At 51.3% G+C, this 24,165-nt stretch overlaps 2 protein-coding genes across 3 annotated transcripts; one reads left to right on the forward strand and one right to left on the reverse strand.

Annotated features, from left to right (window-relative positions):
- The first annotated feature begins 134 nt into the window (after window positions 1-134).
- On the forward strand, window positions 135-5,005 carry TAX1BP3 (Tax1 binding protein 3). Its single transcript, XM_044249238.1, has 4 exons — window positions 135-280; window positions 3,243-3,362; window positions 3,686-3,763; window positions 4,085-5,005. Exons 1-4 carry the CDS (start codon window positions 242-244, stop codon window positions 4,220-4,222), a joined length of 375 nt encoding a protein of 124 aa, XP_044105173.1. The 5' UTR covers window positions 135-241; the 3' UTR covers window positions 4,223-5,005.
- A 722-nt stretch (window positions 5,006-5,727) lies between these two features.
- CTNS (cystinosin, lysosomal cystine transporter) lies at window positions 5,728-24,131 on the reverse strand. Of its 2 annotated transcripts, none has more exons than XM_044249237.1 (12): window positions 24,062-24,131; window positions 20,826-20,905; window positions 16,756-16,834; window positions 15,376-15,460; window positions 12,061-12,164; window positions 11,809-11,940; window positions 10,930-11,029; window positions 10,718-10,837; window positions 9,574-9,666; window positions 7,470-7,587; window positions 7,047-7,161; window positions 5,728-6,706 (listed from the first exon to the last, which is right to left on the reverse strand). In XM_044249237.1, the coding sequence occupies exons 2-12, from the start codon at window positions 20,884-20,886 to the stop codon at window positions 6,625-6,627; spliced, it is 1,089 nt and encodes a 362-aa protein (XP_044105172.1). In that variant the 5' UTR covers window positions 20,887-20,905; window positions 24,062-24,131; the 3' UTR covers window positions 5,728-6,624. The 2 variants fall into 2 exon arrangements, with proteins under 2 accessions (XP_044105172.1, XP_044105171.1); XM_044249236.1 differs by having other exon boundaries at window positions 9,496-9,666.
- Between the last annotated feature and the right edge of the window lie 34 nt (window positions 24,132-24,165).

The raw sequence follows: 24,165 nt of genomic DNA on the forward strand, positions 1-24,165 counted from the left end.
CGCCGGTACCCACCCCTCCCCCGCCTTTCTACGCTCCCTCCCCTCCCCGCCTTTCTACGCACGCACTGGGACTTCCGAAAGCCGAACAGCGCTCCGACCCGTGACTGGCTGGGACTTTGTTAACTATTCATGAAGGGGCGGCCCGAATCGGGGTGCCTTTGTTAACCGGGGAGGGCGCGGCTGCCGGGATTTTCGCTGCGGGCTTCACTGAGTTGGGCTTGGTCTCCAGATTGGGGTCGAGATGTCCTACGTCCCGGGCCAGCCGGTCACCGCCGTGGTGGTGAGTGCGCTCGCGGGCTTCTCTTGGTCTTGGCTTGCCCCCACTTTCCAGTTAGGAAAACTGACATCCCAAACAGGTTGACAAAGCGTTGAACCCAGAGCTGTTGCAAACCTGCGGCCAGGGTTCCGGTCCCGGCTCTGTCCCAGCGGGACCGCGGTCTTCCCCACCCAGGCAATAGAAATGGCTGGGACCCAAGCGCCCCGAACAGCCTGAATCGCGATCAGATCCCGCGCACTACCGCCACCTCGTTGGACTTCATCCAGCCCGCAGGGGCGGGAAGGACTGAGGAGAAAGTCCCCAACTGTGGGAGTATCGGGAGAGCGCCCCCTTCCCGACCCGAGTCCCCAGCTGGGTAGCTGCGGGGGGCGGGCGCCAGCCGCGACATCCGTGAGTCGAAGCCTCTGGAATGAGGAAATGCTTCCTCCCCTGCAGGAGACACCGCCGCCGCCGCCGCCCAGAGGGAGATTTGTGGGGTTGGAGGTGGCCGGGGCCTGACTAGCAGTCCCTTATCCCTCCCGTCCAGCCTTGCTTGCTTGGACCCCGCGCCGCCCGCTCCAGAGTGGAGGCGCCGCAACTGGCTCGCTACTGCTCCAAACTTTCCCTGCCTCCCCAGCCCCTGGGACAATATCCAGGTTCCCCGCCTGGCACTGAGGAGACCAGACATTTTGGGGGCTAGCTCAGGCCCCTGGCTCTCCCCACTGGCTTGTCTCGGGTGCCAAATGCTATTAGAAAAGGTAAGGGGAAGAAGAGACTGGGACATTAGATTCAGACACCAGTGCCAAAGCTGAATGGGGCCGGGAGGCAAACTCCGAGGCGGAGGTGGGGAAACTGAGTTCCGGAAAGAGGTCTGTTCACGTTCAGCCCAAAAGGAAGCCCTCAAGAAGAACCCAGATCTGAGAAGAGATGCCTGCTGGGTAGGCACTGTGTCATATGGAAGTCCCAGTCCTGAAGCCACGGGACAGACTGCAGTTATCTCAGATGGGTGTGCAGGGTAGTCAGGCGGTGACAGGGTGTGAAGCCACTGATTAGAGTGTCCTGTGAGGTTGACCTTAGAGAACCAGCTCTAGCCTTAGCTAGTAAGAAACATTTCTGCACCTGCAGACAGCTGTCCTACGCTTCACCCTGACTGCACCAACCTTGCTTTTCAAGATCCCTAGCTGCCTCAAAGAGGGTCAGGTTTGCTTCTTAGATTGGGGGTGGGTGGGCGTGGGAAAGGCAGTGTAGGGGAAGCACAAGAAAGGGGCAGTTACCTGCCTGATAATCACCTAGTAAGTCTGGGAGAGGGCCCTGTCTTCCAGCCTAAGGGCCTGTACTCCCCTCTAATCTTGAGGGTGGGGCAAAGGTGTGCAAAGATGTGTGTTGGAGGTGGAGCAGTCCTGGAGGAGTTCACACTTGGGCAAATGGACCTAAGTTTAGTGGGCTTCCGGAGTCACACTTCCTGCTGCCCCTCTCTCCTGTCCTGGCAGGTCATTTGGCCTTCCTCAGAACTCTAAGACCATGCCCACCCAATTCTTGTTAACACTAGGAATATGTCTGAAAGTGGTGGGTGGGGTCTGGCCTCTCTCTCTGGTGTTTTGGATTGGGGATGGGGTAGGGGTGGCCTCCTCCCTAGTCCCTGCCTAATCCCATGTGATAAAAGGTGATACCCACATTTTGAGAATGTTAAAACCATTTTGGCTTCTCTGAACTGTGGCTTCATAGGTCCATTTGCCTTCTGGACACTTGCCTGGGTAGCTCCTGGCACTCCAAAATGCTTCTCCTTGTGTCCCTAGCTGAGAGTTGTGTTCAGCCAGGCCACTTGGCTGGGTGCTCCCCTTGATTCCTCTCCACCACAAGCAGTCCTCAAGTCTGTTGATCTCACTTTCCAAGTAATCATGTCCCATGTCCTCCACATCCCAAGGCTGGAAGATATCCATTTCCTCCTGAGTGCCCAACTGGTCGATTGTTCTAGCATCAAACCTGACCATGACCAATCTTATCCCGGGACTCCTGAGAGCCCTAGTAGGCCCAGAATCAAAGTTAGGTGTCCAAACTCTTGTCATTCCTTTCAATGTCTGGTTGGTACAGGTCAAGTCACTTCGGGTATTTTTTTTCTTCCTGTTAAAACTCAACTTTTGGGGTGGGGTGATCTGGTCTAGCTCCTATACTCTGGTGATTGGAGGACTTCTGCTGAGGGCTTTGAAAGGAGCCTAGCAGTTTGGGGACCACAGCTGTAGAGTATGGTGGGAGAGCTCTAGAACCCTTTTCTGCCTCCTACATGCATAAGAGCAGGGTCTGGGCTTACAGAGAAACCCCCTCCCTCTTGCGTGTGTACTCCACAGCCTTTCTAATCCAGCCTCAGCCTCAACCTCACCTCACCTCCCAGTTCTAGTCCTGTAGGGTACACTCATTTCATGAACGTGTATCCATAGCACCTTCAAGCCTCTGCTCTTGTCCCTTGGCCAGGACTGTACTTCCTTTTCTTTCTGTGCAAGTTTGAACTTCTCTGCTTTTCTGGAGCATCTTTAGTCTTGCCCTTGACAGGGTTGGCTCAGCAATGAGCTGCCTCAACAAGGAGTACCTGCATTTTTTTTTTTTTTTTCAGGGCCTGACCCCTTCTGCCCTGTGTGGTCCCTCCCTGGGACACAGGCACCCATCTACAGCAGCCACAGCCTCCTGGCTCTTGGACCAGGAGCTTAGAGTATATGTTGACTGAAGCTGGTGCCTGAGACTAACAGGAAGGTCACAGAGGCTAGGACAGAAGGTTACGTAGGTCAGTTGTTGTGGCTGAGTTCTGAGTCTCAACCTTACTCCGCCCCAGTCTCCCAGTGTGGTGACCAGCTGAAATTCTGTAGATGGCTTTGGGCTCCACCCCATTGGCATGGCTCTGAGCTGGGCCAGCAGCCTGAGGCTGCTGCTGGACATAGACCAGATTCATTGTCCACATACCCACCTGCCCCCACCCTGTTTTTTCCTTTGCCAGCAAAGAGTTGAAATTCACAAGCTGCGTCAAGGTGAGAACTTAATACTGGGCTTCAGCATTGGAGGTGGAATTGACCAGGATCCCTCCCAAAATCCGTTCTCAGAAGACAAGACAGACAAGGTGAGGGGGACCAGGGTCCACCGGGGACAAAGGCCTGAGATGGTGGGTCTCTGCTTCCTGGGCCTTCATGGAAGGCGCAGAGCTCTGTCTTTCAAACGGTCCTAAGAAGGTTTAAGAAATGATAAGTAGGGATGAGGGTGGGAGATGGGACCTCCCAGCCCAGGAGGAACAGCAGCAGGGGCCAGAGCATGGTGGGGCAGCTTTGTCTTGGCACAGCCTGTGCTAGGGGCAGACTTGGTGCTGAATCAGTTGGATGGCTGGGAGTCTGCCGTGCTGGGCTTTGCTCTCTGGACTGGGGCTGGACCGGGGCTGCTTTTTTCCAGGGCATTTACGTCACACGAGTATCTGAAGGAGGCCCTGCTGAAATTGCTGGGCTGCAGATTGGAGATAAGATTATGCAGGTAACACATGTCCCAGAGGAGGAAACCAAGGCTTGGGCCAGAGGCTCTGGGGTGCCAGAAGCACTAGGGGTCAGGGGCTACCTTTGCCTCCTGGGGAACCTGGGAAGCTCACTGAAGCACTTTGGAGCACATGCTGGAGTTGCCCCCAGAAGGGAGCAGTCTTTCTCCTCTGTGTGCCTCCATTGTGGCGCTTGGGATCCCCCAGCCCAGAAACATCAGCTTGGGAGACTGTTTGGGTGGGCCAGGACCCCAAAGCCCAACCTGCTTCCAGATCCCAGAGGGCAGAGAGCTGAAGTAGGCTGTCTTTTCTCCTTGGGCCAGGTGAATGGCTGGGACATGACCATGGTCACGCACGACCAAGCCCGGAAGCGGCTCACCAAGCGCTCGGAGGAGGTGGTGCGCCTGCTGGTGACACGGCAGTCACTGCAGAAGGCAGTGCAGCAGTCCATGCTGTCCTAGCAGCCTGCCGTGGTCCCGGACTCGGGCCTGCCTGCCTACAGTGACCATGTCCACGCTCTGTCAGCACCTCATCCTGGCTTCTGCTAAGTACTGGCCCCTGGCTTGGAAGGGCCAGAGCTGGTCCCAGAGGCCTGTCCCTGGGACCTGACCCAGCCTTCTTTCCCCACCTCCCACCACTGGCCCCAGGCTCTGGGACCAGCTCTCATCCTCAGAACTATCAGGCTTTTGGCCTCCCCAGACCCTGGGGCTGTCTGGCCTTAGCAGTGCCCAGATGGGCAGGAGGCTGGGGAATGCTGGGTGGGGCCAGCCTTTCCCACACTGAGCCCTGGCTCCAGGGCTTGACCTTGCCCTGAAGTCTCAGCTCTGCAATGACTATACCCCATGTTTTTTTCCTGCTTTCCCCAGCAGGGACTTGACACACAGCCAGAGACACTACAGAAGTTCATCTGAACGGAAGCCAGGCAGGCTCACAGTTTACCCCATGGCTTCCCCAGGGTTCACCTGCTTCAAAGATTTAGATGAAGTCCAAGGCTGACATTTCAGGGCAGTTCTCAGGACTGCCAGTTCTTTCTATACCTGTGGGTTTAACTTTATATTTTTTTAATCACAACTTTGATACAGAAGCATTTTTACCTTACTATTTGGAGATGCCAATTCTACTTTTGAATTTAGCTTACTAAATCACATATGGGAACAGCGTTGCTTTGGTTCCTGTGGAAATGGGGTAGTATGAAATTGCCCCTGCCTGACATCTTGGGCCCAAATAAACAGTGCTGGAATTTACAAGAGGTTTTTGCTGAGGCATGGGGTAGGGACGTCTAGGGGTGGATGGCAGCTACTCCAAGTAGTCCAGTAATCCAAGCTTCGGTGGTAGGGCTGACCAGCTTGGCCCCCAACCACTTCTGAGATGAAACCCAGCTGATGCCAGGCCTGCCAGTTGCTGTGTGGCCAGGGCCACATCTGTAGGAACATCTGGGAGCCGCTGCACTGGAAGTGGGGTGGGGAACTCTTCACTTCCCCTAGCTTGTGCTCCATTTGGGGCGATAAGGGGTTCATGGGAGAAAATACCTGTCCTGTACGACTCTTGAGAGCATACAGTTTACCACAGACAGGAGTGCAGCTGCACATTTCCAGAGGCTGTGATCAGATGAGATGTGGGTAAGTTGGGAGATTACCAGGGCTTCTGCCTGGCCTAGCACAAATGCCCCCCCCCCGCCCCCGCCGGCACTGCGAGAGTGCCTGTAACCCATCCAACCCATGCTCACAACCCCAGCTTGAGCAACATGCCCTGTACAGACATGGTACCCACACGACCTACCTGGCCCTGAGCAGGCAGGCATCTTGCACTACCCGAGAGGCTTCTCTGATGAAGTGCCCCATCAGCATGCAGCCAGCTCGCCATCACTGTGTAACCCATGCGTTTCCCTACCCGAATTCTCCCCAAGTCCCAAAGATTGGTTCTTAAGCCAACACACCTGCCTCCCACATCTGGCAAATGCTCAGTGTGCAGAAAGGAAACAAACCAGGTTTTAATTAAGGATACAGGCACCTCATGTTAATCTTGCAGTAGGAAGTCTGAGAGTGAAGTGACAAGGCACATCCTGGGACCCTCCCCTCCTGCCACAGGAAGGACAGATGCCTGGGAGAAGAGGGAAGGAGGTTTGGAATAAGGGCTGGGCCCATGAGGTGTGTGTGAAGTGGTGTCAAGTTCTTAAGGGAGGCTCCTGAGTAGCCAAAAAATTGGTGAGTCTCAGGTAGGTGTCTGGGGTAAGTGAAGGAAGGGTCCAACCCCTCCCCGACATGGGAACTACTCTCACCATTTGGCAGGTCTTACTGGCCTCTAAGGCACAGACTGGTATGTGTGTGCACACACAGACGTGTCCTATACTCAGACACAAGATAAGGAGCAATTGAAGGGGTTTACATAGGGTCCCTGACTCTGGGGAAGTAGAGGTAGGCAGAAGGTGAAGAAATTTAGCCACTCACTTCAAAACATCCCTCCAAAAAATCCCAAAGGGGGTAGTATGGTAAAGATCCAGAGGGTCTGGGCGTAAGCCTAGCTCAGAACCAATCTGTTGGGCACCTCAAGGCTCCGAAATCTAGTTTCTTTACCAGACCCTAACCTGGGCCGCCTGTGATGTGGTTGTGCATGTTGAATTATGTAGAATGATGTCAGGAAGGTGGATGCTCAGAGCATGTGGCCTTCAGAGAAGGGACACCCCCCCCCCCCAAGGCCTAATCCCAAAAGTCCTGTCCCTCTGCCACCAGCACCAGCACCTCTGAGTCCATTGGCCACACCACCTGGCTGCTTGGGTCTCTGTGAACACACCAGTGGCAGCAAAGCACCCTTGGCTCACAACTGCGGGATCAGTCCTTCAAGCTGCTCCCAGAAACACTGGTCACTAGGTCAAGGCCTTCGGCTCCAAGCTCAGCACCCAATCCTGCCTGGGACGGCTGTCAGAACCCGTGTGTGCTGCCTGAAGCCTTAAAGAAAATAGAGACGGCGGCATCAAGATGCAGGAGGGCCAGACGCCTGGCCGGCGAGGCCTGGCAGGGGCCGTCAGTGGTGTGGTTTTCCATCTCAAAGCAGAGTCAGCCATCTGTCTCAGAGGGAGGCTCCTCCCAGCCTGGCCTGGGACAGTTCTGGCTGAGGGCAGGCTGGTTTGTGTGTCAGGTGTTTGGCCTTGAGGAAGAGAGCACTTGCAACACTGTCAGCACACTGAGCCAGCCCTGCGATCCAGGCTCTGCCCCAACCTTCCTGGTGGGCACAGGACCCGGGGCCATTTATGCTGGGGTCCCTGGGTGCTAGTTCAGTTGGTCATACCCTGGTTTATTTCTGTATAAGCAGAAGTGCTGAATGAAGAAGACCACGTCGAAGAAGATTGAGAAGATGCCGAGTCCAAACTTGGTTGGGTCTCCGAAGATCAGTGTCCACTGGTCTGTTAACAGCCATAGGGGACAGAGTTTGGTTTTAAGTTGGCAGCTCCCGAAGCAGCTGGATGGAGGATGTGGGGGCTGCGGGGTGATGGCAGGGGGCGGGGAGGAAGGTGTCCTCATCTGCCCAGGAAACCACAAATCCTCCCACTGTAAAGCCCCTTAGGCGAGTCTCACCTTAAGTGCTGAGATTGGATCAGATTCCTAGGCTGGAGGGCGGGGTGGATGGGGTGGAGAAGTATCCCAGGAAGCCTGGCCCCCACCCTGTGCCTTCAGCCCACCAGATGGGAAGGCAGTCTGCTGGCTGACTCACCATTGTTGTAGGACTGGAGGAACATCTGGAGGAGGCTGAAGCTGCCCCCAGTGAAGTCCAGAAGCACGTTACCAATGCTCCAGCCCTCGGTGCTTTTGTAGTAAAAGTTCATGTACGCCTGGGTCAGACAGAGGACGGCAGTGAGGGGGCTGGGTGGCCGCCTCTTAGACCTTGTGACCACCACTCCAAACAAGAACAGCTCTAATTCCTCCCACTCATGTGCTCAGGCCTCAGCATCAAGGAACACAGTGACCTTTGGGCTCTGACAAGTCCGCCAGCAGACGGAACAGTATGGGCGGGTCCCTGTGTCTCATGTTGGCACATAGCAAACAGCTCTCCTCCTCTCACCCCTGCACCTCACAACTGCAAGGAGGGGGAGATGTTGCTTCTCCATCTTTATCCTTCCCTGTTCTGGGATGAGACCCTATCCTGGTTTTCTAGCAATTGATTTTTCTTCTCATTTCCAGTGAAGGTGAAACCCAGCCTGGACTTCATGTTGTGCTTATGAATATGGGCTGGGGGTCAACTGCCTGGTCTGGGATCCCGGCTCCACCACTGGAGGGAGGTTATCTTGGGAATGTTATCTTGGGAAGTTTAACCTCAGTTTTTTTCCATCCGTAGAGTGGACTTGACTACCACCTCAGCTCTGGCTGGGCTCTGGAGACTGCATCTCAGGCTTCCTAGGTCTAGTTGAGGAGGTCCACTTGGACATCCGGCCACTTTCTACTGCCACTGCCCCACATCCTTCCTCCAACGCCAGAACCCTCTGGACTTCTCTGACTGGGGCAACTTCCCTATCACACAAGAGGAAAGGTGTGGCCTCCACAGTGGGTCTTCTCCCGGGTTTTCTCTACCTATTAAGTCCCCTTCTTCATCCTCTTCCATCCTCTTTCATGCTTGTGGCCACCTCTCCAGTCTTGGGACAATTCCAGACATCTCCAAATGGGGCTCCTGCCTCCTGGGTTGACTTGGCCCAAGCCTTCCCACACTCAGGGACTGTGGCCCTACTTCCCTCAAGACCAACCCCCCAACCCCAACCATTCTGAAGCCTTCTTCCTTAGCCCCCTAAGGCCTGTCCCTACCTTCTTTATATTTTAGAATACACTTTTTCTGGCCCTACCTTTTCAGCTTCAACAGTGCTTCTTGCTGCCTCCCGTACTTCTCTGCCCATGCTGCTGTGCAGGTTACCCCTGGCCTAAAATCCCCCTCCTTTCTTGCCCATAAAATTAAGTCCTGCTCATCCTTCAGAGCCTGGATCTGTTTCCATGCCCTCCAAGAGACATGCCTTGGCTCTTGGAGGGCGTGGATGGATGCTCTCTTTCCTGAACCCACGACATACAAGGTTCTCTGTACTGGGGATACTGAGAAGGAGGCTCCTCCAAGGGTAATGGGGTGAGTTACAGGAGGCCCTAGATTCAGGGGCGGAGCCCGCCACTGGCAGCTACTTCACACCTCCCCCTGTCCTGGGCCATTTGGGCTAAGGGGGAAATCATGTTGGACTCTTAGATCTCCGAATCTGAATAGGACCCAGTACTTGAGGGAGCATGCTGAGGGTCCTTAAGGTGTATCCTGGATGAGACCCCTAAGGAAAACCTCTCTGGATAGGATGCTGGGCTGCCTCCTCTCACTGGCTCTTTCCCAAGTCTCCTGCCACTGCTTGTCAGGGTTATCAGTTGTAGCAACGGCGGGCAAGGGTGGTGGTGGTGGGGGGGGTGGGGGGGGAAGAACTGATGTCCTTAGGAAAGATGGGGATGGAGAAACAAGGGACCTGAACAACCTGACTCTCAGAGCTGTGCAGGGGCTCAGAGAAGTCTCTACTGAGACTTTTGGCCCCAGGGAAGGGAGCAGTGCTTACTGCCAGCTTTCTGCTAGGCCCTGCTCTGGCTGGGCTCAGGACTTCCACTGCAACTTTCCATTCACATCTCCACACCCCAGCTACAAGCTGCCCCATGGGGGCAGAACCTGCACCCTGTCGTGCCTCCCACACTATTGGCCATGTGAAGAGTAAGGAAGGCCCTGGAGGCACCTGCGGAAAATACTTGACCAGCGTCACTGCGAGCTTGATGTAGGAGAAGCAGAAGAGAAACTGCAGCCATGTGATTACCCCAACTGCAGCCAAAATCATGGTGACGAGCACGAAGACCCATGAGAGCACCAGGAAGCTGATGGTAGGCCAGGACACATGCTGGTTGCCTTGCTGAGGATGACAGAGAGAAGCAAAGGGAGTAATGGTAGGGGCTGGGGTGGGGCATAAAGAGTCCAGTACCAGTCACACCCTTGTCACTCTCAGGGTCCATTTCAGTCCTTTTTAGGTTTTCCAGAGCTCATTTTCTTCTTGTTCCCACACTGCAGAGCTGGGTGCCTCTCGGAGGCCACCAGGAGCTGGGAATGTGGCCTGCAACACACGAGAGGCCTGTGCCTTATTCCATGATCCAGGTGGAGTCTGATCACTTCTGGAACCCATCCCTCACCCTATCTCGCCCCAAATCAGGCCTTCACCCAGCTTCACAGCAAAGGGTAAGAAAACCTAGAAAGTTCGTGAAGGCAAGAGCCAAGCAGTTCCTAGCTGACCTTGCAGGTGCAGAAGGAGCTCCCCGAAGGAAGCAATGTATCCACAGGCAAGTGAGACAAAACATACCTATTGGTGATCCCCTGAAAATTGCCCTAATGGTGCCTTTCCCTGCTGACTCACCTTCCAGCAATACAGCCCTCCAGGCAAAGTTTCTTCAGCATGGCAAGCAGACCCCTCAGGAGCCTGTCCCCTCTCTGGGACCCCGAGCCCCAGCCATACCCATTTGCTCATAGTGGCTCTCATTGCCCCTTGGTCTTCAGTTTCGCCCTCCAGCTGGGGCTGCCCCACCCTGGCCTCTTCCCCATCACCATGGCAACATCACTTAAATACTATGGACCACAACTCCACCCCACTTCCATGCTGCCCTCCTTCCCTGCTCCTCCCTGGCCCTGTCAGGGCCTCCAGGAGCCACCTGTGTCCTCCCCTCCTGCTCAGCTCTCCATCTGATAGGTCATGACCGCCTCTCTGTGTCCCTCACCCCAGACCTGGGGTCCTGAAGGCTCAGGTTCATGGGTGTCCCCGGTACACAGCACAAGGCCAGCTCTATTATCTCCATCTCAGTGAGTAGACACTGAGTTTCTACATCTTCTGTAAAACGGGAGGAGTGGGGAGCAGGTGGTGGGGGGTGTTGGCCTAGGCAGCCCGAGGTGGGGTGGGCACCGGATTCATCTCTCACCTCATAGAGGAAACACTGCACCATTACAACCAGGGTCAGGGCGACTGCATGCAGACTGAAGAAGACATCATTATTGTCCACAGGGTTCACTCCATTGGGATATTTGAGGAAAAACTGCTCCTGGTTGAGGGGTTGGGAGAAGCTTGGGGGTGAGGTGCAGCCCGGCTACCCACCAGCTTGGGCCGGGCTGCAGTGGGCAGGCAGTGCCATACCTTAATGGAGGGTACCCAGAGGAGACCAATGTTGAACACGCTGTAGGCCACAAAGCCTGTCAGGTTCAGGGCCACGAAGTCAAAGCTTAGACCAACGACACTGTGGCATAGGAGCAATGAAGAGAAATCAGGGCAAAGGGTGAGACTGGAGGGAAGAGAGGAGACAGAGCTTCCAGCACGAGGGGAGGAGGGCCCAGGTCTCCCAAGGACAGCACCGCCCTCAGGTCCCTCTGCATACCCCAGTCAATGCCACCCAATCTTGCCCTCTTGGGAAGCAATTTCCTTCCTCCCTCCCGCCCTCCCTCGTCTCCTGCCTCTTCAAGTCCTGGCCCCACAGGGAAAGTCTTGGAGGCCTCCTCCGGAGAGGAAGCATCTTCTTTCCTGGCTCCCAGCTCAACAGCCCCCTACGAGGCCCATCTGGTAGAGGTGACTCAAGAGAGCTTGGGTCCTTCCTGCGCAGAGACACAACTCTAGGCCCACTGTGTCTTTAAGGTCAGGGTGGGGCGGCTTCACCTCCAAGGCTGAAGGACCCAGCCTGGCCCTGCTGCAAGACTTGACACTAATTCCTCCAGGGCTGGGTGGACCAAGAACAGAGCAGATGTGATGGACTCCCCCCAACCCTGCCCATTCTCCCCTTCCTGAATAGCCCCATTTTGTTGCTTTCACACAGAGGAGCTGAACTGGGTCACAGACAAATGCCCAGAGCTTCAAGTCCTGCCACAAGCTCTTAGAGCTTTCACACTGGACACTTTCTAAAAAAAGGGCAAGAAGAGAGAAGAGCAGAGGAGGAAGTCTGAGCCCATGCCGCCTACAGCCTCTCTGGAATGCCCTCCCATCTTACTAGCCTCTAGTGACTTCACATCAAGCTTAGCAGGTTACCTTTTCCGCCTCCAGTTGGTGATCACCTGCGGGTAGAAGGAGATGGACCAAGCCACAAAGTAAATCCAGCCAATCACCTGGTTTATGGTGCTAATGATGTCACTGTGGATGACCAGGAAGCGGATCCTCGGGCTAGAAAGAGTTTAGGATTGAGATGAGCTGAGGCTGGGCTTGAAGGAAACATCCCTGTTCTTAACACTGCCAGCCTCCCGTCTCATTGCTTAAGGCCCACTTGGGCTAAGGTCAGCCTACCCAGTCTGGTTGGAATGATTTCCGTGTAGATAAACAGTAACTTGTCCAACATTTTGAGATGTCACTTGAAAAGAGGTATTTGTCACTCCAGGAGGCACCACAACCTGTTAAGAAAACTGAATTCAATTTGGTGCTACAGTTACTAGGACTTCAATGTCCAGCTCTAGGAATGATGAGACAGACCACACACAGTCCCTGCCTTCTAAGAGCTTACCAGTAAGAGGGAGAAACACTGGACCAACTACCTGCATGTTCCCCCCGCCAATACCTGTGTGTTAAGAGGGCCCTCAGGCCCCAACTACCAGGGAAGGTAGGATAGCTCTTCTCCTCTTCCTAACCATTAGATCTCAGGCAAGTTATTCAAGCTCTGACCTCAGTTTGCTCACCTGTACATGGGGATGAAGGGTCTACCTTACAAGGCTGCTATGAATGGCAGAATGTCCATAAATACTATGACTGCTATTACTTCCACTTCTTTTATAATGGAAGGCTCCTCAATGCCCACAAATGATGTCTGCCCCATGCCCAGTGCAGCTGCCAAGTGTTAAAACAGAAGAGATGCACCTTCAGGGAGAGAGAACGTTTTCCCCTCCTTTCTGACCAATACTTATCAAAAGCTCTCCTCTGAGAAACAGTACTTGGAGGTGCTTGCAATATCTGATCTCCCAGTCACCACCACCAACCCCCGACATTCTCAAATCTCTCAAGTGTAGCAGGGAGCAGAATGATACACCTTCCCTGAACCTTCTCCCCCACTTTGTTCCTTGGATATTGCTCTGGGCCCCAACCTCCACCCATACCACAGGCACTGTGAAGATGCAGCCATTAGAATTCAGTGGCTTTTTTATGAGGATCCTGGAAGGTGTTTTTAGCACTGGAAATCAGGGGGCTTTGGCAGAACAAGTGAAATGGTATAAGTGGCTGCCGCAAAGCCCAGAGTCCGATTCGTGGCCTGCCTCGTGCAAGCTACATCCTCATGCCATGTACTACTCTTGGCTACTTTTTCTTATTTTTTTTTAAAGATTTTATTTATTTATTTGACAGAGAGAGATCACAAGTAGGCAGAAAGGCAGGCAGAGAGAGAGAGAGAGAGAGAGGAGGAAGCAGGCTCCCTGCTGAGCAGAGAGCCTGATGCGGGGCTCGATCCCAGGATCCTGAGATCATGACCTGAGCAGAAGGCAGCGGCTTAACCCACTGAGCCACCCAGGCGCCCCTACTTTTTCTTATTTTTAACAAGTTTTTTGGGTAATGTTTGCATATTTGTTAAGTTGTCACTAAGTCCCTTTAGGAACTAGGCAGGAAGAAAACCAGTCAACTAAAAATCAACAGATACAAGATAGAAGGAAATAGTAACTATCACTATCTTTTTTTTTAATTAGTAAGCTTTATTTTTAATTAATTTTTTTAGAGAGAGCGAGAAAGAGCATGCGCGTGCCAAGTGGGGAGGGGCAGAGGGAGAAGGAGAGAAAGAATCTTAAGCAGGCTCCATACTCAGCATGGAGCTTGACACAGGGCTTGATCTTAAGACCTTGAGATCATGACCTGAGCTGAAATCAAAAGTCAGGCACTTAGCCGACTGAGCCACCCAGGCACCCCAAGAAACTTTATCTTAAGAACAGTTTTAGGTCTACAGCAAAATTTATCACTATTTTTTACTGAGTGCTTTCTTTCTACATGCCAGATACAATTCTAGAAATTTTATACTTGCTTTTACTCTTCCCAACCCCGTCAAGTAGACATGACTAATGTTACAATTATGTCTACAAATGAGGACTTGGCGCTGTATTGGGTGGATTACCTTATCTGAGATTCCTAGACTGCCTGACCCCCAAATTCTATCTAGTGGTTTCCAAAGGCACAGGGAGTAGATAGGAGTGCTTGAACTTGATGGGGGGCAGGGGGCGTACAGGTTGGCCCCTGGAAAGTGGGTTGGCGCCCATACAGATCATTCTGTAACTGGATTTGATTCCCACTATATAATTTTTAAAAAAAATTATAGTTGACATACAATGTTATCAACCATTAAAGTTACATAGAAATGAATCATAACATATGTGCAGAAAAGTACACACATCACAGCTTGATAAAGTGACAACCACAAACCAAGATCAAACACGCAGGTCAAGAAATGGAACACTTCCAGCACTCCAGAAGCCCTCTTCTACTCCTTTCCAGACTCACCTGATCCTCAGGGGAAACTGCTGTGCTGACCAACACTACAGATTGGTCTTGGCTGTGTGTGTACTTTAGGCACAAGGAAGCACACAGTGTGGGCTTCTCTGTGCCAGGCTTTCCTTGCTTAAGATTACGTTTGATTTTTACTGGCCCTAAACTAGGTGACTGCATCATTCCTCAGACTCTAAATTTGATCTGTGGATCAAACCAAACCTCAGCTGGGTGCCACAATCTGCTGTGAGAACCAATGGCTTTTCTTACCCTACAGCAGGCTTCGTGCCCCACGGCAGGGGAAAGTTGAGAGAAATGGCTCTAATGAGGTGTGCTGTTCACTAGAGGGTGAGACAGAACTGCCCTCCCACACAAGTCCCTTCTGGGTTGACGTCCTTTATTTGACCACATGCTTCAGTACTATTTTCATGCTAAGGGCCTCAGAGCCAACCCGTAGCCCATCTCTGCAACCACACAGGTCCTCATGACGAGCTATGTAGTTATCCCTGCATCTATCTTGTCTATTTTTTTTTAAACTCTTGTTTTTTCTCTACATTGCTCCCTTCCCTACTGATATTTTTAATCTAGTCAGTTAGTAATTGGCTCAAATGTTGGTAAGGTAGGAGCAATGTGTATATTAACAGATGAATACATAAGGGCTATGAACAGTTATCGTTAGCATTTGGCCTGTTTTTGGAAATAACTTTCAACCAGTAGAATCTCAGAAGAGTGCTCTGCAAACTTCAGTGTGGGCCTAAATCATCTGGAGATCTTGCTTATATGCAGGTTTTGAATTAGCAGGTTTGGGATGGGGCCCACAATTCTGCATTGCTCATAGATTTTCAAGCAGGGATAGTACTGCTCTTCTGCCAATGCCCTCTAAGCAGCCAAGTTTTAAGAAAGTCATCTTATTAAGAATTTCTTCTACATTCCCAGAACCATTTTTGCCTCAAATTTCTTGCTACCACCCTCCTCATTCCAACTACATGGCATAAAATGCCCATCCTCAAAGACAAACAAAGCCCAAATCAGAGATTTTGAGAATTATGGAACAGGAGCAGCCCACGGCATAAAAACAAAGTGGCCTATTTTGAAAAGCACTTACTTAAAAACTATTTTGTTACCCAGCAGTTAAAATTCATTACTTACTTCATCGGGGAGCTCAAGGATAGTAACATTTTTTGAACGAAATGTGATTTGAAAAGTGATCACCAAGGTTGCATTTAGCGGATGCCTGTGGAGGATAAAAGGCTGATTACTGCTGAGAAGTTGGACACTGTGAGATCTCAACCAATCCTCTGAACTTCACATCGGGCGTGTCACTGCTCAAGCAATTAGAGATTTTGGGTCTGTCCCTTCTCAAGCAATTACAGTTCAGTGCTCTGTGCTAGGCCCTGAGTGGTCGTGGTGGGGTTCTTGCTCCTAGGAGCTTTCCATCGGTATCGGGAGACAAGAGGCCCACAGGGGCCAGGTGAGAGCATGAGAAGGTGGGGAACGGGTTGTGACTGCCAAATGAAGTGTCCAGAGGCCAACAGGACCATGCCATCTGTTCTGATAGAGAAGGCTTTCAAGGGCTTGGGTCTGAACAGAGACCAGTGTGTCTCCAGAAAGCCAGGAGACATGTATGATGGGAGTAGCTGGTGGTGTCCTCAAGTGTGAATGTACAGACCTGGGGTTCATTTGGAAGGCCATGGAAAGCCACCTGAGGATTCTGGAGAGGGGTGATGTGGTGAGGGGATGGCTTTTCAGATTTATAAGGTTTCCATGTAAAGGGGTGGCAGGAGCTGGGACAGAATCCAGGTTCCTATCAAAGCTCTGGCTGGAGATCAGACTTCCCAGAAGAGGTGAAAAAAGGGGATAAGGGTAAAGAGAAAAGGACAGGGTTCTAGATCTCGGGGAATCCTCATGGCTGGGAGGCAAGAGGAGGGTGTAGCAGTGAAGGACAGGGAGGAGACAGGTTCTCTAGCAGTCTGTACTAGGTCGGTACCTCACAACTGAACCAGCAGATGTTAGCCAGTAAGACTCTCAGACAAGGCCAGGTGGGAGTGTTGCCATGAATGGGGTCTACCCAAAAAGGTCACTCCTGCTGATCTTAGAACAGCTCAGCTCCTTGACCCCTGACCTTCAGGGCTCTGAGCAAATTCTCAGAGCCTTGGAAGGGACCACTCTGAAGCATCAAATGCTGATCACTCAAGGTCACCTCAGCCAAGGAAAAGGTTCCTGAAACAAGGATTCATTGGCCGGGAGTGGAGAGACTCTAGGACATGAGTCTGCAGATCACCTGCTATCATACTATCACCTTCCTCTGGCTTTTTTTTTTTTTTTAAAGCTTATTTTATTTTTCTCAGGACAGAAGGGACTTGATGACCCCATACAGAATATCCACTGGCCCTCTGGTTCTCTGGCTTGTCTTAAAGGAAAGGGGCAAAGGTATCACACTTAAAATATGAACAGAGCCAGGGGTCAGCCTTGACCCAGCCATGGGGTGAATGAACTGGCTGATGACAAGAGTTAGGCCCAGGGACTTACTGAAGGGTGATGCTGATGTTGGCTGAGCTCCCATTTTCCAGCTTCACAGTGGGAGGAACAGTGAGGTCGACTGTCGACTCTAGAAGGACTCAAACCAATGACAAATCATTAGGTCAGAGAACTTAGACTCACAAGGAAGAACTGGGATGAGGATCCCCAATATCTGAACTCATGAGCTCTGACTCGGGACAACCCCCATCTTCTAGGAGAAGACATGGAGGTCCTGAGAGGGTGGGTGCTGGGCCTGGAAACCTGAGCCTTCGTTATGCTCTTTCTCCTTCTGCTGCCAGAGAGAGGCAGACATAGGCCCAAGCAGGAAACATTGTAGCTTCTTCTTCCCCACACTGAGAGGCTCTGAGGCTGAGTGACCCAGAGTTTTAGAATACTGGAGCCCAAAAATTGTCACACAGGAATTCAAGCATCAATCTGGGACTGAAAAATGTAGACTTGAACCCCCTCTTCAGATGGGAAAGCACTGGGATTTCCTCTGTTCATGGAGCTAAAATGGCCCTTTAGAACTGGTCCAGGCCTTTTCTGTCCTCTCAGAGATACACAGGGCCCAGCTACCTTGTTTCCAAAGATCCCCTTTGGACTCCGTACTAACTAAGCCATTCACTGATCCCCTTCCTGAGGCTGACTATACTGGGGAGTGGGGGGAAAATGGTGACTACCATGGTCTCACTATCAGTGATTTCTTTTTGGCACTAATTTGGCACTGTTGATGCAGGATAAGGTAGGCAAACAGGCCTTGGGAGTGACGGAGAAAGCAGGTTTAGGAGGCCAAATACCCTAGAGCAAATTGGCCATAGAACCCGAGTGATTTAGCCTCTCCCTGGCCTCTTCCTGTGTTCTTTGGGCAGCCCACACTCCCACCCCACCTTACTCCCAGGTGTACTCAAAGCCCCAGTCACCTGTCCACCTCACCTCCCTTACCTAAGGGCCTTCAGGGTTACACAAGGAATAAGGAGTGGTCATGAAGCTAGACTGGGCAGGAAGGGAGCCCATGGGAAAGGAGCTCAACTTGATTAAGATACTCCTTGTAGGGGGAACGGCTGTAGGCAGGGCCCAGGTTTCTCTCCTCCCGGTTCCCTCCAGACAGAAGATCAAGAACTGAGATCATAAGTTTTAGGTGTTCAGGTTGGAAGCGAACTTAAAAGTTCCGGATAAAACCTCTACTGTCTGATCCCCCTTTTTCATTATTCCTACCTGGAAGTTGCTCTTCCTCTGCCTGAACATTTCTAAGAACAGTAACCTCATCTCCTGCCAAGGAATCAGCCAGTCTGGAACTTTGTACTTCTGGGCCTGGCTCTGCTACCTGGGGCCTTGGAGGGCTCCCTTCCCCGCGACAACCCTGCACCATGAATGTGGACAGACGCAGGCTCTGTCATGTGCACTTGCAAGCCCTCAATAGGGAGAATCCCACAGTCTGAGGTCTCTAGTCTCGGCACTCTCCTCACATCTGCCTGGCTGGGCCCCACTGAGTGGGTATGTTCCCATGCTGGTCCTGGCAGAGGCCAAGCCTCTCAGAGCTGAGTGGGACAACCCCTCCTTCATGTGTAGCCTCAGGGCCTGGAGGCAGCTTTGGCAAGTCTGACCCTTCTTTTTCACACTCTTGATAGTAATGTTGAGGCTTTGTTCTGGGCTTGCACAGCTGGGAGGTGGTAGGACTTAAGGTCCCTGTTGTTATTTTCTACCTAGAGTTGAGGACCACACCAGATAAGCAAAACCACTGACAAGACAGTGCCCAGGACAGACAGTGATGCCAGGCAGCCCCCACATCTCTGGGGTAACCCATAATGGGCCCAAAGGTTCTACGGGGCTGTGGTCATGGCAAGCTAGAGATCCGCGTGGCCTTACTCTTCCATATTCTTAGCATTTTACAAGAAGAGGCTGTGAGCTCCTGAGAACCAGATCATGGACTCTTTGCTTTCCCCTCACTGAGAGTCCCTGGAGACAGCAGCACTCAGCAGCAGAGAGACTGGGCTCGGAAGTCACACAGTCTATCTGCCTTTGTCACTCCCCTGCTTCCTTCCTTCCTTGTTTATAACCTTATGTGGGCCTCTTTCTTCACCTATAAGGTGGAGGGAACTGCACTACGTACTTCACATGGCGCTGTGAAGATACAGTGTGATAGAGTTTGTGACACATTTCCTATGGGGCCTGAGTGACAAATAATTGCTGGTGACTGTTCTCATCAGGTCAACACAGCAGGACATTTTCAAGTTCAAGATGGCAGGCAGTTAAGAAACAGGCATCATATCCAGGGAAAGTGCATTCTAAAGTTTGCCCTGGGGCAACAGGTTCTGAAAACCATAAGAATCACCAAACAAGGCTTCATTAAATCACCCAAAGTTTCCCCTGAGGCAGGGTATTTTTAAAATTTTTTCTGAAGGAATACTTATTGGCACCTCACACTGTGCTTCCCATCCTACCCACTCTGCCACACTGCTAACCCATTCTCTAATTATTGTAACAGTGAGAGGTGGGTACTATCATTCCCAATTTGGATATAAGGAAACAGAAACCCCACAGGGAAAGTGTCTTGCCCACACAGCTCAGAAATGGAGAGGCAGAATTCAAACCCAGGCCTGTTGGGCCTGAGGCTGAGCTTATGACCACTAGGTGGCAGTGCCTCAAGATTCCACCCAGAGAAGTCAGAGACTCCTCTGCAGTCCTCGATGACCAACCCTCAGAGCAAATAGAAAACAAGCAGAGTAAGATTAGAACCCCAATTCTAGTCACTTGATTTTATGGTGTTTACATCATTCTTTTTCAATGACATTCAGGAAGGATGCAAAGAAATAAAACGGAGCAAGGATCTTGTGCAGGTCCCACCTTTGGGGATGACTTTTACCCTCTCCTGGGCCAAAGTTTCCCCTCTGTATAACTCAGGTGGTGGTGGCCAGACGCGCTCTTCCTTCCTGGGCTTTATGTAAAGCCTGACAGTGCAGGTGTGACACACACCTGAGCCTCAGGCCCAGAGAATATGAACCAGCAGGTCTGGAGTGGGGCTCTGGAATTCATGTTGAGAAACACCAGGCTTCATGGTACTACCTTTCCTTTCTTGGAAATTGTTTATCCACAAGCCGTGACTGCAAAGTAACATGGCTGACTATTTAACAAATCTGGAAGAGCCGTCAAGAGGCCACATGCACAGTATCGCCACTGTGCACGGCTCTCAGGAAGCTTCTGCAGGATTTGTATTGTGTGTACAAGGGTCATTTGAAATATTTAGTCAGGGATTTTAAGATATATTTGATTTTTTAAAAAAGATTTTATTCACTCGATAGAGAGGGAGAGAGGGCCCAAGCAAAGGGAGTGGAGAGGGAGAGGAAGAAGGAGGCTTCCAGGCACTCTGAGATATATTTTATTTTTGACAATAGCTAAGTTGATGATCAAAATAACTGGCCTGCCATCCTAGGAGTGTAAATACTTTCCATCCTTTTCATTGTTTTTCAGCAATGTTTTTGGCAGTGGGAGAACTGACAGAATGATACAGGCCTCTAATCTAAGGGCCCTGCTGCTCTCACAAACCTCATAAAGATGCCCAAACCCCAAGGTATTTTTTGACAACCAGCCTGTGTTACATGAGGCCCTTGCTGCACTTGGGCTGCTGCACCCTGTTTCTCAGTTTCTCACTAAGAGAAGGTTTTTTCATCTTACAAGAGGATGCTGGGAAGACTCCTTATCTGAGCCTGACAGAAGAACCAGGTGCAACAAGGTGGTGACTTCATTTGCTTCTGCAGCATCTCCTAGGACCTAGAATTCCTTCTGTGAGGTCCACAGAGTACAGAGTTGTTGGAGCGCCTCAGTTGGACTTTGGTGGTACGGGAAAGGTAACAGGGACCTCATGGAAAAAGGCCAATTATTTGCAGAATCATCTGGATCCTTGTGAAAGTCCTGAACCCCATACCTGCATCTGTTCCACCACCCAGTGGTCATTTGGTCAAGGAGCCGCAGACACATGCAGGCCGGACAATCCTAAACCCTTGGCTATGAACCGGTCTGGTGACTTACTGTGTTGCACCATCTCCCTCTTTACGAAGCTGATGACCCATTTCTAAACTCACCACACTTCTCTATGAGCTTCACGGGAAGAAGGATAAAAATAATCAGCCAACTCCTTATCATGTTCCTCAATTTCAAAGAACTAGGAAGAAAAACAAACAGCAAGAGTTCAGGTTAAGTTTGGAGCAACTCAGTAACAAATGGACAATATGCCAGCTGGAATCAAGGCACATAAAGGACATTCACCTCACGCTTGTGACCTCATCATGCGCTTTGCATCCCCAACTCAGAGGTGACTGGGGGGGCGAGGGGGGTGTGGAACACAGCTTTCTTTGATATGTGGAGCCATGGGCTCAGAAAGGCTAAGTGTGTTGTGTAAGGTTCCACTCTGAGGAAGTAGACAACTACTGATTTTTTCTCTCTTCACCTGCTTCTTGTAACTAGTTAACAAAAAGAAAGAATGCAGTTTCATTGCCCGTTTTTTTTTTTTATGTTTGTTTGTTTTCAAAAAGTTATCCAAACTGTGGTCAGATATTTGACTTGGTGAACCTACAAACCCCAAGGAAAAGAATTGCATTCCTTGTCCCGGGACAAAAGCAAAAGGGGCTAATGCCACCCAAGGACACCAGGTTAAGACTTTTTCATTTAACAAATGTCACCTCGCCAGGACTGGCAGGGATCACACATGATAGGAACCCAGTGAGGGATGAGTCCCAGATTAGTCCAGGGGAAACTCATTGGTTAAGTGAGGGAGATGCACTACGTAACACCTATAGCCCAGTGTACAGCAGATGAACCACAGGTCAAGATGGGGCAAGTCAGCATGGATGTCTCTAACTTGTCTGTACCTGCTACCTTAGCATGCAGAGCCTAGACCCTCCCACCTGACAGCCTCTGGGGATTCCCGCAGGCACAGCTAGGAGAGGGCTGTGTGGAAACACCTCTCTGGTTTGTTTTCCCAAAAGGCCTCAAGGTACCTCTTGATACACCCCTCCCTTCAAAGACGTCTTCCCAAGGGCTCCAGCCTGCCTGATCTATGCCTGTCCCTGTCTCCTCCAGGGGTCTGTCTTGTCTCAGGAGCTTTCACACCTGCTGGCACAGACCTCCTCTGTCTCTGGCCTCCTCTGGAGTCCTTGCCTTTGATGCTATATCTCTATGCTCTCTACCACCCACTTTCTTTCTTTTTTTTTATTTCTTTTCAGCGTAACAGTACTCATTGTTTTTGCACCACACCCAGTGCTCCATGCAATCCGTGCCCTCTCCAATACCCACCGCCTGGTTCCCCCAACCTCCTACCCCCCGCCCCTTCAAACCCCTCAGATTGTTTTTCAGAGTCCATAGTGTCTCATGGCTCACCTCCCCTTCCAATTTCCCTCTACTCCCTTCTCCTCTCCATCTCCCCTTGTCCTCCATGCTATTTGTTATGCTCCACAAATAAGTGAAACCATATGATAATTGACTCTCTCTGCTTGACTTATTTCACTCAGCATAATCTCTTCCAGTCCCATCCATGTTGCTACAAAAGTTGGGTATTCGTCCTTTCTGATAGAGGCCAATACTCCATAGTGTATATGGACCACATCTTACCACCCACTTTCTGTACCCTGACCTGCAGGGAATTGCTCTCTTTTTTTTTTAGATTTTATTTTATTTATTTGAGAGAGAGAGAATGAGCGAGGAGAAGGTCAGAGAGCGAAGCAGACTCCCCATGGAGCTGGGAGCCTGATGTGGGACTCGATCCCGGGACTGCAGGATCACGCCCTGAGCCGGAGGCAGTTGTCCAACCAACTGCGCCACCCAGGCGTCCCAGGGAATTGCTCTCTTGTGTCTGTGGAATGACCACAGGTCTGCCATTCACTCTTACCACTCTCTGCTCCTCACACCTCCCTGTGTCCCTGTCTCATAAGTTCAGAATTCAGAATGTCCCTCAGGGTAAAGTCTGGGTTTTCCTCCAGAAATCAGGTATGAATCAAGCCTAACCGGCTCCTCTCTCATCCTGCAGGAGTGGAATGTGGACCGAGAAACTTCAATGTTTGGTCAGGAAAAGTCCCCCAGCCCCAGGGGCTGAGATACCTTGGAGGAAAGACACCAGGACAGATAGACATTGAGAGGTAAGTTGATTAAAATGTCAGAAAAAGGTCAGAGTGATATGTATACACTAAAACTATGTCTTGTGAATGCTACAAGGTAGAAATGGGAGAATTTCATGACCATGGGCTCTGTCAGCATGGCCCTCTTCCTCTGTAAGTTCTATCTTCCAGGCTTTACTCAGATACCATTTTAAGAAGTCTCCCATTCTCAAACCACAAGTCCCAGGAGCAACGTGGGGTCACGGGTTTCCCGCTGCTGTCAAGTATCTCACTTAATCATGTCAACTGTTTTACAACCTGCAAGTCCTTGAGTCTCCTTCTCTTGTGAAACACAGAAAGTGGCAGAAATGTGTGCCCTGCAGACAGACTGCATAGGTTTGAATCTGGGCTCCCCAAATGTTAATTAGGGGTGCTACTTAACCTCCTCAATCTTCAATTTCCTACTGTAAAATAAGGGCAGTGAGACTACATCATGGGACTTAAATGAAATGAAATGCAAAACATGGCTTGACGTTCTCCAAAGGCGGACAGTACATAAACTGATTAACTCAATGTTATTAAAATTTCATGATGGTGGGAAGGAGTTCATTAGAAAAAAAAAGTTGAGAAGCAATGTTGTAAAATGATCATTACCGTTGCCTTGGGCACCTAGCAAGCTCTCATAAAGCACAGGTAATTATTTTTCTCAATTCTTTGAAAAGGGTAGGGCCCAGGCAGTTGTCCTCCTTTCCCCAAGCCTGAAAGCCCCTGAATGCAGGGCGGAGTCTCATTCTACCCAGTTCCCCAGAACGCAGACCGGCGCTCAGCACACCAACGCGGGTTCGTGGAATGGGCTTTCCAACATCGTCTCCGTCCAAAGTAATCTGCAAACTCTGCGACCCATATTCAGGTCGCAACTAACCCAAAGGCGGGAGGGGGCTTCGGACTTGCACTAGGGTAGAGCCACCCACACCACCGCGGCAGCCCCGTGTCCCTTGCCTCCGCTCACCACCACGCGGGCCTTTCAATCTGGAGTTTGTCTGGTGTCTCGAGGCCGGGATTCCTGGTAGGTGATGGAACCCTGGCGCGGCTGGAGGGGGAATTTGCGCGGCTGGAGGGGGATTAGACGCGCCGCAAGATCCTCAACCGACTTACAGTGCCGGTCTTTCACCCTCTGGGGTTCGGCTGGGTAAATGGAGGGAGGCTGTTGGGGCCGCGCCGATTCTCACCTGAGATCCTCTAGGATCAGGGAACCGACCACAACGGACGCTGGATCCGTTTCGGACTGTACCCGCTTCCTCCGGCAGTCTGACTTTGGGTGAGGGCGGGGCAG

The sequence above is a fragment of the Neovison vison genome, chromosome 5 (assembly GCF_020171115.1).
Source record: "Neovison vison isolate M4711 chromosome 5, ASM_NN_V1, whole genome shotgun sequence".
Lineage (NCBI taxonomy): Eukaryota > Metazoa > Chordata > Mammalia > Carnivora > Mustelidae > Neogale > Neogale vison.

Excerpts from the sequence above, each read along its gene's own strand:
- CTNS (XM_044249236.1), bottom strand. The coding sequence starts at position 20,886 with ATGATAAGGAGTTGGCTGATTATTTTTATCCTTCTTCCCGTGAAGCTC. Across the intron at positions 12,165-15,375 it reads TCCTTGAGCTCCCCGATGAA|GTTGTGGTGCCTCCTGGAGT; the intron begins GTAAGTAATGAA and ends TTTTCTTAACAG. Across the intron at positions 11,030-11,808 it reads ACCAACTGGAGGCGGAAAAG|TGTCGTTGGTCTAAGCTTTG; the intron begins GTAACCTGCTAA and ends CCTATGCCACAG.
- TAX1BP3 (XM_044249238.1), top strand. The coding sequence starts at position 242 with ATGTCCTACGTCCCGGGCCAGCCGGTCACCGCCGTGGTG. Across the intron at positions 281-3,242 it reads AGCCGGTCACCGCCGTGGTG|CAAAGAGTTGAAATTCACAA; the intron begins GTGAGTGCGCTC and ends TTCCTTTGCCAG. Across the intron at positions 3,764-4,084 it reads TTGGAGATAAGATTATGCAG|GTGAATGGCTGGGACATGAC; the intron begins GTAACACATGTC and ends TCCTTGGGCCAG.